This window comes from Camelus ferus, chromosome 7 (assembly GCF_009834535.1).
Source record: "Camelus ferus isolate YT-003-E chromosome 7, BCGSAC_Cfer_1.0, whole genome shotgun sequence".
Lineage (NCBI taxonomy): Eukaryota > Metazoa > Chordata > Mammalia > Artiodactyla > Camelidae > Camelus > Camelus ferus.
The window spans coordinates 66,111,284-66,128,405 of record NC_045702.1 but is presented as its reverse complement, the minus strand read 5'-3'; the positions used below and the strand labels follow the sequence as shown (position 1 = coordinate 66,128,405).

The 17,122-nt window shown below is 38.5% G+C and overlaps 1 protein-coding gene across 1 annotated transcript in view; it reads right to left on the bottom strand.

Annotated features, from left to right (window-relative positions):
* The window catches only part of ABCB1 (ATP binding cassette subfamily B member 1), a 93,094-nt gene extending 77,879 nt beyond the window's left edge, over positions 1-15,215 (bottom strand). Inside the window, 3 exon segments of the mRNA XM_032484071.1 lie at positions 10,260-10,311; positions 14,375-14,448; positions 15,029-15,215. Coding sequence (XP_032339962.1) covers positions 10,260-10,311; positions 14,375-14,442 — 120 coding nt within the window. The 5' untranslated portion in view covers positions 14,443-14,448; positions 15,029-15,215.
* Between the last annotated feature and the right edge of the window lie 1,907 nt (positions 15,216-17,122).

Genomic DNA, 17,122 nt, shown 5'->3' with positions numbered 1-17,122 from the left:
AGTTCCGGGTAAAAAGTCTGGGTAAAAGTCTAGGCAGGGAATATAAACCAAAACAAAGATCGAGATTAGGCAAGAAAAAAGACATAAAAGAGAAGTAAAAAGCAGACTAATTCTTGGCACCAGTGAATGGCAGTCCTTACAGAAGAAAAATGAAGCTGAATTATAAAATTAGCAAAAACTAAACTTGGAGTAAGAAGATTATTTAATAAATACACTTAGGTACTTGCAGTAAAAATTTTCTACCTCTTAAAAATGTGATCAAGTAAGCTTAAGTTAAAGACATATTTTCCATAATCTAAAAACATCCTATTTACAAATTAAAACTTTTAAGGGAGAATATGTTTTGGCTTTTTTTTCATATTTCATTTTGAATTTTGCCACTATTTACTGTGTCTTAACTAAGCATTCATCTACCTCCCTTAAAAAAAAAAAACACAGTAAGGAGTGAGAGATGAGCAGAAACCATTTGTCTTCTATTAGAGACTATGAAGTGGACAAAGTATCAAATTCCTCAGCAGAGGAAGAGAAGATGGTTGATATATAAGGATTTCCCTTGTCACAACCCCCACACGACATTTTCACCTCAAAAACAAATCACTGGCTGTAATAAAAGCAAGCAGGCTATGAATATAAACATTTAATAAATGCCTACTCCATGACTGAAAAAAGCCAGAAATAAATACCAAAAATACAAATCGTGCCTCCAGAGTGTTTAAAGAGAAGGAGGAAGGCAAAGCAGAAAAAGGATATGTGACATATACCTTGACCACATGGTATACTGAGTACAGCGGACACAAAACTGAGCAAATGGTCAGTTCCTCCTTTGTGGAAAAGCTCCATAGGGCAGGTAATGCTTCCTCCAGCTCTGAAAGGTTAGCAAGAGTTTAGAAGCAAGAAGGAAGGAATTCCAACCAGAAAGAACAGTAAGCAGAGACAAGAATGATCACTGAACCCAAAGAAGATGAAGTCTCCCAAGCATGACGGGTGAGGTGTAGAAGCAGCAAGAAGCCAACTGACCAAGAAGCCCCCTTCAGTGAGACAGGGCAACCCAGAATAGGCAAGGATACAGGGGGAAGGTGGAAGAAGGGGAAGAGAAATCTCATTTGGTCCTGTTTGAACACCCATCTGGAAAACAGTATCCAGGGAGTATATGGAGAAAATTCAGAGTTTGAGGAGTGCATTTGTGACACTGGTGTGTGTAGCAGAAGTCATGGGAATGGACAAGATCATCTAGCAAGAAATAAAGAGTGGGATTAAGAATAATTTGGAGATGAAGTAATGTAGATAGCATGTTGACTGTCCTTTTGATGATCCTGGGAACAAAAGGAAGAGAGAGAATGGGTATGAGAGGGGGACAAAATGTCAAGGGAGAAGTATTTAATGAAATCTTACATGTTTATAGGTAAATCAAAGAGATCATTGGTGAAAATAGAGTAAGGGAACTAAGATGGAGCAATCTAAGGCTGAGAGAATTAGAGAAACAATTGTTTCAAGAAACTAAGGTAAGGGATCATCACTGGGTGCAATAACTATTAGGAGAAACAAAATACATTTTTTAATTAAAAAAAAAAAAGGAGTTTGAAGAGAGGGATACAGCCCAGTGGCGGAGCATATGTTTAGCACGCATGAGGTCCCGGGTTCAATCCCCAGTACCTCCATTAAAATTTTTTTAAAAAGAAACAAGACATCCCACGATGCCCCAAGACCCCTCATAAGTTGCAAGAAGGGAGAGATCCTTCTCCAGTGAAGGGTTCCAATCAGTTATCTTCTTCACCAAGTGACCGAACTTAGTATCAGAAAAAGTAGAATACTCCGACATTTGATGTTTCCAGCTGTGATAAGACAAGAAGTATACAGCATCCCCTATGCAATTTTCTTACCAAAAATATTTAACATGAATGTATTAAAACCTTTAGATTTAATTTCCAGCATATAAGAAATGCAAAGCATAGAATAACAAGTTAAATGACGCCATAAGGAAGCAATAAAAATCGACCAGAAGGTAAAGCGTTCTATAGGACAATTCGTATCATCTTTTCAACATGTCAATGTCATTTAAAAAGAGGAGAAAACTATTCCAGTTAGACTCAGCAGACACAATGTCCAAATGTCATCACTGACTGGATCTTGTTTTGAACAAATCAATTGTAATAAACATTTTGGGGAGATAATGGGAAACATTTGAATATGAACTGAGCATTAGATAATATTAAGGCACTACTGTTCATTTTGTTAAATATGATCATTGTATTACGTTTTGCATGAAAATGTTTTGTAGGAAAATTTGAGAGATGTAAACAGAGGTAGTTACTTATAAAACACCATAAAATCTATAATTTCAAGAGAAACGTGTCGGAAAATGTTAACAATTATTATAGACAATGGGTATAAGTATGAATTCTACTATTCTATGCTACCTTTCTATATATTTGAAAAATTTCAAAATAAAGGGAGGATGGTTCTCCAACAGGCAAAGGTATCTCTCCATCTCTCAGGCTAGAAGGAATGAGCTAAGAGTGAGCACAGATACCAGTAAGTGTCCGGCAAGGATGGAGAGCTTCCCATTGCAGAGCTTCCTGCAGGACATCTAGTTCTGAAGTAGTTAATAGAGCAAGATAAAAAGATGAAAGAAAATGGAAGAGAAGGCTGTTTTGCAAAGTCACTGATAGAGCATACTGGTACAAAGAACCTGCAGTCTTGGCTCGTGTAAGTCGAGATGCCACTATTCTTTCTAATCTTCTCCAGGGTTCTGATCAAGAAGTTGCAAATAAAGTCAAAGCTGGACTGAGGAGCCTGATTCCTACATTGGAAAACACCAAAAACACCAGCAAAGCAATAGAAATGCTCCTTTAGAAACTGACCGCATAGGTGGAAACAGTTAAGAACAAGCTGGACTCTCCTCTTTCGTTTTCCCAGTGTGGAAAAGAAGGGCCAGGATCCACCTTCCCAGTAATGTGGGTGCTCTGTATATGTGTTTCTTCTTTGTATAAGGATCTATTTACAAAATGGTTTCTAAAAGTGGCCTTTAATAAAAAGCTCATTCCTTCTAGAATAAAGACAAAGTTGAGAGAGTTCAAAACTTCATATTTATTTGTGACATAAGGCAAGATTGATTTCTGGAGGTAAAGTGGTAAGAAAATTTGAGGGAAGTGGTAACATAATGCTGAGAAGGCAAAAGACCCAGTGCAATGTCCCAGCTCTGTCACTTACTTGGAAGGAGACTCTGAGGGGGGAAAAAAATCTCTTAACCTTGAGCCTCAGTTTCTACATTTATAAAGTGAAGAAAATATTTATATATATAGAACACGTCACATAGCTGCTATGAAGCTAAAAATGAGACTTAATAAAATAAACTTTTCTTAGGCATATGATATAATAATATGCAATATAAGCAGGCATGGTGATTGGTTTTAGAAATGTACAAGTTAATAAGACTTTTCAGGAGCTTACTGTGAGGGAGCAGGCAGACAAAAAAAGTTGTAACACATCAGGTTAAATTTAAGACAGATGTTTAAACTAATTATAATTGGAACCCTTTTTTTAATTTTTTTTTCTTGCTATGTGAACCTAAAATTGCTCTAAAAATATATATAAAGTCTTTAAAAATCATGGATTACTTTTTTTTCCTTCTTTTTCATTTTTTGGGGGGTAAACAAAGTTTATTCTAGGAAGAACAACTCACTGAGAGATAAAACCATTTTAAAATTTAAAAATATGTACTGTTCATTGTTTCGAACAGTTTAGAGCTTTAGCTTTTTAAAATTACATAATTATCAAAAGAATAAAGCCAATCACAAAATAACAATCAACAGAATGCAGTAATCCAATAATAAAGGTCAAATGTGCTTACACATATTTAATAAATCAATCATCTAAGTTATAAATAATAAGTAGTTCATTTTGTCCTTTTTTTTTTTTTTTAAAATTCGGAGCCCTTTAAACACAAGGAAATGGAAACTGTTTGGTCAGACACTTAAAGGGAAGAGAGAGGGGGGTGAACCAGGACCACACAGGAGACAGGGTGATCAATCAGCACTGAAAGTCAAGGGTTGGATTTCCCAGGACAAAGAAATAGAAGGTGCTGGCAGGAGAGTGGTCTAGGTAACATTCAGCAGGCCAGATGGTGAACATGATCTTACCAGGGTGCCTGGCTGGAGGTGGAAGTCAGTGAATCCATTCATTCATTCACTCAAAACTCAAAAGATATTTATTAAGCACCTAGTAAGAATCAAGCTTGGTTCTAGGTACTGGCAACAACAGTGAGTCAGACAAGCAACCTGTCCTCATAAAGTTTACTTTACATTTTACTATTATGCAAATAGTAAAAGAGAAAACAGATGTATTCAACATTCATTCAATATCTAACTACCTATTAAAACTCCAGGCACTGTCCTAGGCACTGGGAGCATAGCAATGAAGGAAACATAAAACCCCCTGCCCTCAGGGACCTCAGATTCTGACAGAAGACAAACATTAACAAGAAATCAGACTGTGGTTAAGTATTCAAAAGAAAGGGTGCACACGGTGAAGTCACAGTGACAGCAGGGTCAGCTGGCTCAGACTGGCTGGGCAATGAAAGTCTCTCTGAGAAGGCAACATCTGAGCTGAGACCTCAAGTGTTAGGAAGGGAACATTCATGTGATGATCTGGGGAAAGAGTCTTCCAGGCAGAATAAGCAGATACAAAGGTCCTGGGGTGAATACAATCTTGGTGTGATTCAAGGATCAAACATAATAATCACCATGGCAAGAGAGTGAAGGAGATTCATCTGCTGTGAAATCAGAAATGAGACAGAGGTCAGATTATGTAGAGTCTTTCATAGCCCAAGGAGACTTTGGGTTTTATCAACTGATTAAACTCTAAACTTCCCACCTAAGTATAAAGGAAAGGCATTAGAGGGTTTGAAGGAAGGAACTGAGGCAATCTGATGTGACTACTAGGAGTAGAATAATTTTTAGAAGAGGAAAAATGGAGGCAGGAGACTAGGAGTAAAGAGAGTGGGTGAGGGAGCAAAGTCTTGAGCAGGTCTGGGAGGGAGAATAATGCCCCACTCCCTAAACGTCCACATCTGAATCCCAGGAACCTATGAATATGTTTCCTTACGTGGTAAAAGGGACTTTGCAGCTATTCGGATCTTGAGATAGGGAGATCATCCTGGATTCTCCAAGTGGGCCCAATGTCATCATGAGGGTCCTTATGAGAGGGAGCCAGGGAGGTCAGAGTCAGGAACAGAAGAAATAATGACTGAAGTAAGAGGCTAGAGTGATGCAGGAAGGGGGCCACATGTTCAAGAAGGCAGAAGCTGAAAAGGGAAGGAAACAGATTCTTTCCTAGAGCCTCCAGGAGGAATCCAGCCATGCTGGTACCTTGATTTTAGCCCAGTGAGACTTTTGGCCCCAGAATTCTAAGGTAATACATTTGTGTTGTTTTAAGCCACTAAGTTAGCGGTATTTTGTTCCAGCAGCAATAGAATATGAATACACAATGTCAAAAAAAAAAAAAAAAAGGACAATAAGGAAGAAAGTCCAAGCGAGAAGGAATCAGAAGTGGGGGTGAAGACATTCATTTGAGTTTACAGCTTCAGAGGTGAGAGTCCACCCAGATGATAAACCCAAGGTCCTTGTCCACAAGTGTAATTTATTAAAGGAAGGTCAGGGTAAAGGCTGTTGGAACTGAAGAGGTCAAAGAATGTTGTGTCTAGGAGGCATTCATAAGGTTACGAAAGTAGACAAATCATGAGCACAGGTGAACGAACTAGAAGCAATCAAATGCCAGTGCCCTCAATGGAGGAGCAATAGTAACTAGCAATCAGCAGAGGATACCACTGAAAATGGACAGAAGATGTTAGAACTGTGCAGAATGAAACTCAAATAAGAATGGAGATTTGCAACCCAGTCCAAAAATGGGCAGAAGACCTAAATAGGCAATTCTCCACTGAAGACATACAAAGGGCCAATGGGCACATGAAAAAACGCTCAGTATCACTAATTATCAGAAAAATGCAAATCAAAACTAAAATGAGTTATCACCTCACACAGATCAGAATGGTCACTATTAGGAAGTCCACAAATAATAAATGCTGGAAAGGGTTCGGAGAAACGGGAACCCCCTACATTGTTGGTAGGAATGTTGTTTTGTGCAGCCTTTATGGAAAACAGTGTGGAAATTCCTCAAAAGACTAAAAACAGACTTACTATATGATACAGCAATCCCATTCGTGGGCATATATCCAGAGGGAGCTTTAATTTGAAAAGATACATCCCAATGTTCATAGCAGTACTATTTACAATGGCCAAGACATGGAAATAACCTAAATGTCCATCAACAGATGATCGGATAAAGAAGTTATGTATATATGTATACAGTGGAATACTACTCAGCCACAAAAAATAAAATAATGCCATTTGCAGCAACACAGATGGACCTGGAGGTTGTCATTCTAAGTGAAGTAAGCCAGAAAGAGAAAGAAAAATACTGTCTGCTATCACTTATATATGGAATCTAAAAAAAGATTCAAATGAACTCATTTACAAAACAGAAACAGACTCACAGACATAGAAAACAAACTTATGGTTACCAGGGTGGGGGGAAAGGGTGGGAAGGGATAAATTGGGAGTTTGAGATTTGCAGAAAGGGTAATAACGTAAGGTCCCTGAGAAGGCAGAGGATATAGGAGCCAAAGTACAGTGTACAAGGGGTGATTAGTTTAAGAACCAGCTTCCTCTTCTGTTACCATAGGAGGGAAGGGGGTCGCAATGATCCTGGTACAGATGCTGTTTGCAGACTGGCTTCCATTTTGTGTATGAAATTTAAAAAAATAGGTCATCCAGCAAGAGTAGGGGTGGTGAGGGAGAAGTGGGAAATTTGTAAAGAGTAGAGGTTTAACATACTCAGCAAGAAGAGGAGAGGATTTCTGTACGGGACACAGCCTGCTGTGAGATTTCCTCCAGCATCAATCAGATGTAGGGGTTCAGGCACCAAGAAAGCAGATGGCTGATTTTCGCCTGGGCTGGGCATGACAAGGGACAGGTAAAAGGAAGTTTAGAGTTCAGGGCAAGAGTGTAACCAAAGTGATGATCGTTACATTAAGCTGATAAGACAGAGGATGGAAACCGGAAGGAGTTGATGAGAAATTGATGGCTCAGTGGACTGAAGGAGAACAGTGAGCAGCTTGAAAACAGAGGGGAGGGCTGGCTAATTCAATCTAGCTACTTCCAATAGTCACTTGGGAGGTAGCACAGTTTCAATTAACAACAGAATCCAGGATGTGAGTGTGTACAAGGGTGGCTGGGGTAAAGGGGAGGAAAAGATTATTGCTGTTTTGAAGGTCAAAGTGTAGTTATCCTTATAAGACCATAAAAGTCCCCTGAGATAGCAGGAGCCAAAGGGCTAGAGAGGGAGGCACTGAGCCAGGTGGTAAATTCTCCAATGACTGAAGAATGCCAGGTGGCTAGAAGATAACAGCATCAACGACAACCCTTCAATTCCAGGCAGATAAAAATTTAACCAATCAAAAAGTATTGGGGGAGGGTTTAGCTCAAGTGGCAGACCACATGCTTAGAATGCATGAGGTTCTGGGTTCAATCCCAAATACCTCCTCTAAAAATAAATAAACCTAATTACCTCCCCCAACCAAGAAAAACAAAACAAAACAAAACAAAGAACTGTCATAAATGATTAAAGTTGGTAAGAGCTCCAGCTCTAGAGTAAGCAGATTTGGGCCAAATTCGGGGCCTTTTCCCTTACTAGCTATGTGACTGTGTGACTCTGAATGCATCGCTTAACCTCTCTGAATCTGTTTCATCATCTGGGAGGACCTGCGGCCCCACTTTTATTTTTCCTGCCCTTATTTCCAGTTGTCTCATTTCCCCACTTGTTTTAGATTTTATCCTATTTCTGTGTTTCTGTAAATGTTGAAACAAAGCCTCACAGAAATAAAATAAAAGCCAGTAGAAAAATCTGCATCGATTCCTTACCTCTTTCTCATCACTTTCTCCAGACTGCTAAAAAGTCTCCTAGTAGGAGTAAGTTGACAGGAATGGTGCACAGGAAACAACACTGCAAGCCTGAGGCTGCTGGGTTTACAAGGCCTGCAGTCCAGCTAAGCCCTTGGCTGGAATCTGGAACTTGGATTTTGGGGAGAGTTACCATCACCCTAACTGATAAAAGTGGTCAAACCATTTGTACAAATGATGTGCTTTATGCTGAAGGTCTGCCTACCTTCTGTGAGTCTGGAATTTTGGTATTCACTGGGCCTACATGATCAGCCCCCAGTAAAAACCCCTGGGCAATGAGTCTCCAATGAGCCTCTCAGACGGCATGTCACACGTGTTGTCACAACGCACTGCTGGGGGGATAAAGTTGACTCCCCAGGGAGAGGACACTGGGGGCTTCTCCTGGACTTCTCCCTCTTTCCTTTACCCATTGCCAATTCTGCTTTGCATCCTTTTGCTGTAATAAATCTTAGCCATGAGTATGGCAGGAGGCTGAGTCCTGTGAGTCCTCCAAGTGACTTATCGAACCTGGGGTTCTGGGAAGCCCTCAGCACACATGAGGTTTTGTCTTAGCTGGAAATCTTTATTAATCAGCATTGCCAATAGCATCATCATTTTACTGTTAAACGTTAATACGTCCTTGTCTTTATAGGTTTTAAATACAAGTTCATTGTTTCCTACGTCAACTCTTCAGGAAAGGGCATGAGGAAAAGCCACACAAATAGTACAGCTCTTCCTCAAAATGCTTAAAATATATTCCTTTTTTGGCATCCTGAGCACTGTGATTTAGAACATGAACTCCCCAGGTCGGAATCCTGGCCTAACGTGTTATCTTTGGACAAGTTAGTACGTCTGGCCTCAGCTTCTTCACCTGTAAAATTAAAATAGTAATAGTATCTATCTCCAAGGGAGTTGTAAAGATTAAATGAGTTCATCTATAAAGGACTTAGAGCAATACACGACATGAAAGAGCTAAACTTGTATTATAATTATTACCTCACCTTCAAACTCCAGATATTTATATTCTTCTATGGTCTGAATTGAATTAATAGTATTACCTCTATATATTGTCTGTTAATTTATCTAAAATATAAGACTCATTTTTTGAAAATTTAAGCTATAAATTATAAAAGCTAAATTACAAAAGACAGAAATGTTTGGGTCTCAAAAGAACAGAATTGAAATTAAATCTTGGGAATAAATTATTTTAACATAAAAGCTTCTTTGAAAACAAGAACACAAGGATGAAATCAAAGACAAAAATTGTCACTTGGTTATTCAAGTAGTCTTTCTGAGAAGGACCCAAGTGTAGTCTCATCTCCCAAACATTCCAAAGAGTAGAGACAGCCAAAAAGGTGGAGCTGTAGCAAGAACAACTGTAATGAAGGAAGATGAAGACCATGTAAGATGACCCAGAGTCCTTAGTGTAAAAGGTAACTATTTTCCTCTGCATATAACCATTTTTATGTTCAGCTTACTAATATCCATTTTACAAGACAGCCTATTGCTACCCCTCACCACACATATATTTTAAAAGTGTCTGGTGTGTTATGACTGATTTACAAAGTGTGCACTACAAGACTTAATTGGTTCAGTAGTCTTCCAGGTTCGAATCCCACAGTTCATCTAAATCTGCATTCTTAGAAAATAAAGAAGGATCCAGATGGAGACAGGTCATCAACCAGCCTGTCTCACTCCCAGCGTGATTAAAGAAAAGCTTCTAAGTGACCAGCGAGAAACCAGAAAATGAGATAAAAAATGAACTGCATCAAAGGTTCTCAAATTCTAGATTATCAGTTATTCAGGACAGAAGAACAATGACAGGTACTAAGTCAGAGTAATAAATAATCCTTTGCTAACTTCTATTATGTAAGTGCCTGGAACTTTGACCTCAAACCTGCCAGAATTAGAGCTGTTGGTGACAGGAAACCCTGTATTTTGTTTGAGCTGCACTCTGCATGGCTGATTTCTTCTATCTAGATGGCTGAGACCATCATTGGGAGGAAGGCTTGTGTAGGTAACAGATCACTGGCAAGAATTAGGAGAATACTGAATTCTGGGCTAAGAAGGGGACCTCCGGAGGTTCGATGCACATGGCAAGTTAATGTTGGGCATTCCTCTGAAAATAAGCTAAAATAAATAAATTCATTTTACCTCTCCATTTACATACTCTCCAAGAAAACATTATGCCAAATGAAATACCTCTTTTCTACATCAGAAGTCAAATTTTGAAAGAACTTTGAATAGTGAATACATTAAACTCACCATTGCAAAAGTACTGACAGTTGGTTTCTTTTCTTTCTTTTCATCTTTTTTACTGAAAAACATAGCAATAGAATTAAACAAAACTTTAAAAACTATATAACCCTTTAATCACCCAATTAACATAGAGCCTATATTTAATAACTCATAAATTATATTTATAATTTAATAACAGGACAAAGACATGTCTACAATATATTATTCATTTAAAAAACAGATTATTAATATGATCCCATTTAGGAAGTTTAAGTATGTTTACATATATCTTAAAAATCTATACATGTGGATATCACTGGGTATTGAGATTTTTATCAAAATGTTTTCCTCCCTGCGCCTCTGGTATTTGCTCATTTTCTATGTTGAATACATACACACAACTTTTGCAATTAGAAAAAAATACTAAAAAAAGAGAGCTTCCTGTTTCTACTCTAATTAGAAAATCATTCATGCTCTCCAGAGCTGATCCCCTACTTATCATCTGAGTAATTCTAGCAGCAGATAGATATTCTATCTATTTATCCATCTAACTATTATCCTTAATCTTTCCCATTACTAATGGAGAGTAGTGGGAATCGGATGCAAGACATAAATTACTCTAAGAAAGAAAGGTAATTAAATCACTTTCTATGAGCAAATCTGATTCTGAAAAGATGTTTGGAGCCCTAAATGGACCATTATGGCAATAATGCAACCTAGAAAAACTACCCTCAAAAAATATGGGTGTAAACTGCAAAAAGCTGTCCCCAGGCATAGAAAGGTCAACTATTATTTTGAACCCAGAATCAAATGAATCTAACTCTGTAACTAGTTGTCCACTCTATGTAACTGCCACCTAGCATATGAAAGCAAACCAACCAAACCTAGCCTCTGTATCTATATTTTCACATTTACAACAACAAAAAAAAAGACTATTTCAGGGAAGAATCATATTATTTTTACAGATTTTCAAGTTCAAAAACTAAATTCATCCTTTGTCTTTGTTCTTTAGGCTAAGCAAGGTCAAAGAGTTGAAGCGACGTCTAAAGAAAAAAAAATTCAGAGTTTACTCCATATTTGGCTTTGGAGTGATGTTAGACGGACATAAAAACACACAAAATACACAAACATAACCCTTCAGATTTGGTCCCACCCTATTTCCAGTAAAGGCATAGTTTCAGTATCCCTGGAATCAGGATGAGAGGAAAAAAATAGCCATGCATAATTGAGTTTTAGCGCTAAGCTTTTTATTTATTTTTTCGTTTTGTAAAACTGTAGCTACTGTGGAGAATTTATAACGTTTCAGATGCTAGCTAAGTAAACATTTCCCATACAGGACCTCATTTAACCTTATATTAATCTCTGTGAGGCAGACACATTTTTGTCCTTTATCTTTAAAGACAAAAGAACTGCAGGTAAGAAGACAACTAATTTGTCCAAGGTCACACAGCTAGAACAAAGTCAAAACTGAAACTGAAAAGTCTAACTCTTAAACACCAGGCTATCTGGTGTAACCTCAAACTTCTGAGGCATTGCGTTGCCTGGAAATGCACTTCCATGCTGACTCTCACCCCTGCTACGTGACACATTTATCCCCATCAATTCAGAGTGCTGACAAGTGGCAGGTAGCTTAACAAACCTTATTTTAACAGGGAATCTTGACAAACACAAATATGCCAAATTGTACTATCTTCCAAGCATTATACCTATTAGCAAAGCCACATGCTCCTTTATGATTTCAAATGAGAATATATAGTTTAAAAACAACTCATAGGAAAAAGAAATATGGTTCGTGTTCGTGGTTACTAGTGATGGGGGAGGAAGAGGTGTGGGAGCAGTTGGTCCAAAGGTACACACTTCCGGTTATAAGATAAAAAGTGCTAGGGATATAATGTACAGCAAGATGACTACACTTAATATTGCTATATGATATAGATGAAAGTTGTCAAGAGAGGAGATCCTAAGAGTTCTTATCTCAAGAAGAAAATCTTTTTCTTTTGCCTTTTTATCTATATGAGACAACGGATGTTAGCTAAACTTCTTGGGGTAATATTTCACAATATTTGAAGTCAAGCCATTATACCACACATTTTAAAATTACACAGTGTTGTAGGTCAATTATATCTCAATAAAACTGGAAAAATATATAGTTTTATTGAAAACAGTAATTTTTATAAAAATCAGTAATGGTGAGTAGTTTAGTAAGAGCTACTTGAGTAAAAAAAATAATTTCTAGTTTGAAAAAGAAGTCTGTAGGCCATGATAAGAATCAACAATGAAAATGAAGGTATACACAGACTCGAATAAATTCTTTTCTTTTATTTTTTCAAAATACAGACTCTTATTTTCTGAAGAATAACTATAAGTAAAAGTCCCACAAATATTTATTGAACACCATTTTTTAAAATGGAGATATGGGGATTGAACCCAACAATAGATTCACTTAAGAACCCAAGTGGGAATTTCAACTTTCCCCAGTGGAAGGGTTTTTTTGCTGAACTATTTGAAAGTAAGCTGCAGACATCATGGCACTTCACAGGTTTCCTATAATCATCACATGTAAGAAAATCAACAGCGATTTTGATATCTAATATTCAAGGCACATTCAGAATTTCCAAGAATGTTTTCTGTAAGTTTTTCCTTTTTGGAACTGTGATGTAATTAAGCTTTACACATTACATTTGGTAGCGTTGTCTCTTAAGTCTCTGTTTTAAATCTAGAAGTCCTTCTGCACCGCCCTCTCCACCCCACCAAACATTGACATTTTTATAGGAACAACAGATGTCTTATAGAATGTCCTACATCTTGGAAATATCTGTTTCAGACTGAGTCCAAACCAAGATGTGCAGTAAGTATGAAATACACAGATTTGAGGACTTAGTATGGAAAAGAGAATGTAAACTATTTCATTGATAATTCTGACTACATGTAGAAATGATAATATTTTGGATATACTTGGATCCTTAAAATAAATTTTCAAAATTCATTTCACCTGTTTCTTTTAACTTTTTAAATATTGGCTATTAGAAAACTAATAATTACAAATGTGGCTCACATTATATTTCTATTGGACAGCATTAGTCTGGAAGCTTGACTGGATTCACTGAATGATTTTGCAAACATACTTCTTAAGTGGTGTCCTGTCACTAACACAGTCTAGTCCACCATGAGCAATGCCAGGACTGATCATTTGGTTAGGATTGCTCCACTGGAAATCTCTCCACTAGAAAACCACACTCTCCTTTTTCACATTAGTAACAATTCTGGATAATTGAGAAAGCAAGATCTGACATTAAGTGTGCTCACTGCTACTGTCTCTTTCAGCGGACAGAAACTGAACTATTAAGAAAAAATCATGAAACCACATTGAAGTTTCTAATTCAAATTTAACCTTGTTTTTAAAAAAGTTATTTAATTAATGTCCACATTTATATTTTTCTCTCACATTGAAAAGCTTGGTTTCTAATAATAGTAATATTTTACTAATCTGTTTTATCTTACAATTTACATTACAATTTATTGCTATCAAAGACCTTCTTGAGCGAAGTTTAAAATTTCCTGTACAGACACTGCACTGTGATCAAAATTTACTTAAGATCATTATTTCCCCTATGTGGTGACAGTACCAATTCTATATGCAATCAGTATAATTTCACACCACTCTAGTAACTTCTTTGGTAGTACAATCTTCTCACAATTTCTTCTCCAAGGATCAGATACTCATTGCCTTAAAAAAAAAATGAATGCCTAAATATAGTTGTGGCTTTCTGTCCTATCTGTCATGCCACAAACATGCAAAGTTTATGTGACTGTTTTTCCAGAAGCAACAGACTGGACCACAAAGCTGGGCACAACCTGCATATGCTTCAGGCTCGTGAGCGATCAACGTCACTTGTAAAAGAGAAGGAAATAAAACAGAAAAGGATGTGAGCATTGGCCTGTGCGAGGCCAAAAAACCGTGACAGCAGCTCACCAAGAAAACGCTGTGCTCAACTCAGCCAGCCAACTTATGCAACTGCTGGCATTTAATATAAAAAATCATCATCATCAAACTCATCATTTATTGCAGAGCTGAAGGCTAGACACAAATCGCCCAAATCTCTCAGGTCATGTAAAGTCTCAAAGAGAAACCAACTGGCTACCTTTTTTTGTCTCTTTTCAAAAAGTTCTTCTTCCTTGCCCTTACATTGTGCTCTTCTTCAAGATCCATCGCGACCTGAGGAGAAACCACAGCCGGTTAGCCAAATGCAAGATCCGCAGTAGACGAAGGTGAGACGGAGCTTGCCTCCCGCGCGGGGAGCCGTCGGGCGGTGCGCTCGCCGCTGATGCTCTAGCGGCTCCGAGCAGCGATGGCGCCGCAGGGATTGGCGCGGCACGGACTGCCTCCGCGCGCGGCATCGACTGCCTCCGCGCGCGGCATCCAGCCTCCTCACGCGAGCTGAGCCGCAGCGCGCCGGCGCGTCCCGGACTTTGCGCGCAGCGAGCACGGCTCTGCCTGCGGGCTCCCTCCGCCCGCGGGCTCAGAGCCCGGCTTCCCGCGGCGCGCTGGCTCTCGGAGCTCGGGGCAGCTTACTTTAGGACGCGTGGCTAACGCCGCAAACTAGGTACTGGGCTGCCCCAGGTGCTCCCCGACTCAGAATAAGTCTCACCCCATTTGTCCCCTGGGGCTTGCCGATTGGAATCCCCTCTACTCCCCTCCGACGCCCTCCTCTCACAGGAACCAAGCTGAGGAAACTGGAGAGCCCACCTTTCCTGTGACGCGTCCCCATCAGGTGCCCAGCTTCTCGAGCGCCTACCTCGGGCTTTTCCTCGGAACGTCCCCAAAGACGTGGATTTTGGAAGAAGAGGTTCAGACTCTAGTGGAAAGACCCAGAAGATGCAAACAGCCGCCTCGGCTCCTCAGAGTCTGGATGAGCCGCAGCTCGAATGCGCCCGGGCTTCCCGTGACGAAGGGAGAGAGGAGCAAGTACGCAGCCCACGCCCTCGTGCTCCTCTGCCCAGCCAATCAGCCTGACTACTCGGGACTGCTCCCGGCCCGCTAGATTAAATGCTGACCTCACGATTGGTTACGAAACAGGTTGGAATCACCGGAGGAATGTCCTTGCTGTTCTCCCTCAGCGATAGGATGAGAGAAGAACCTTTTCTCAGCTGAATCATCAGGGATATTTATATTTAAGTCATGCCTGGACAAGACCACAGAAGTCTCCACATCCACACAAGTATGTATGTATAGATATAAATGGGGATATACACTTCATTCCTTGCGTTTCGAGTAGATAAGGGAAATTTTCTTTGCTATCGCATCCAGTATATTTAATAAAACATCCTCCGAACTTGCCCATCCACAGTTAAAACGCATTAAACCTCCCTCCCTAGCAGCACCCTTAAAAAGGCCAGGTGTAATTTTTCTGCAAGTCTTTTCTTCAGTATGTTTGACAGTTTCTGAGGTGTAGCTGTTCATCTTTTATTTCAAGATAAATGGAAGGAAATAAATAGGAGGTTTTTCATTTGAACATGTAAGTCAAAACGGACATTTCAAGGTAGAAATGTATTTAAAAGAATGTAGTATTTTCAAATTTTAGCCATCAGGTTAATGCCCATGTTTTTCCCCAAGATATTTAAAAACTCCTACATTTTAGTTCGGATTAGTAAAGTATCTTGTATTGTAGCATATTACTTTAGTTGTAATTTAATTCCATATTTCATGTTACTATTTTCAATTCTTTCTGGTCCTCTGTTTTCCTCAAGTTGAAAAGTAAGTGCAATCTTCATAAATCAAATTCATAAAGCAGTGTTAACCCACATCAGAGCTTTTCATACTCATCAGCCTAGGGGAAATGGATATTTTTGTAATCTTTTGTCTGCATTCTCCAACTTAACAAGAGTTACCTCTCAGCTCATTGGTAAAGTTTAAAAGAAGAAAACTCCTTTATTTTTTGCTGCATAACATATTTTCCCTACTTTCTCTAAATAACTCTTACTTCAAAGCCATAATTTTCTTTCCATACTATATTCCAAACTTTACTTGCCTTGATTTTTTTTTTCTTAGCCATACAAGCAAGTTTCTTTCTTTACATACTGTTAGTTAGGCTTTCTAATAGGCAACTCATTTTCTCTGTGTTCTAATTGGATATGCCTTTGTACAACATGGTTTAACTGTTTAAAGACTTGAACACCAACCCTGTGATCCACCTGGGGCAAATGTATAACACTTTCCTCTGTCACATGCGTTTTTATTCTGATACGTGCCTCTGCTTTTTGTTTCTACTTTTGTTTTACCTTGCTTTACTTCACGTGTTCTTGTTATGTATTTTACATATCCTTGTAAACTGCTCTAAAACCTTCCTAAAGTAATGCAGGATTTTTGAAAAAATATATAGTTGATTTACAATGTTGTGTTAGTTTCTGGTATACAGCACAGTGATTCATTTATACATACATATATATTCCTTTTCATATTCTTTTTCATTATAGGTTATTACAAGATATTGAATATTGTTCCTTGTGCTATACAGTAGGACCTTGTTGTTTATCTATTTTTTATATAGTAGTATGTATCTGTTAATCCCAAACTCCCTAATTGATCCCTCCCATTTTCCCCTTTGATAACCATAAGTTTGTTTTCTATGTCTGAGTCTGGTTGTTCTGTAAATAAGTATTTCTGTCATTTCTTTAGATTTCCACATAAAAGTGATATCATATGGTATTTGTCTTTCTCTTTCTGGCTCACTTCACCCAGTATGATCATCTCTAGGTCCATGACAACTGCACTCTTATTTAATCACTCCCCTACACTGTTGTACACTGTTGTACACTCCCTCCACTGCCTTTTCGAGCCCCATGAAACATTTTCATTTTATGACTCCATCTTAGAAAGCCTGCAGTGGCTC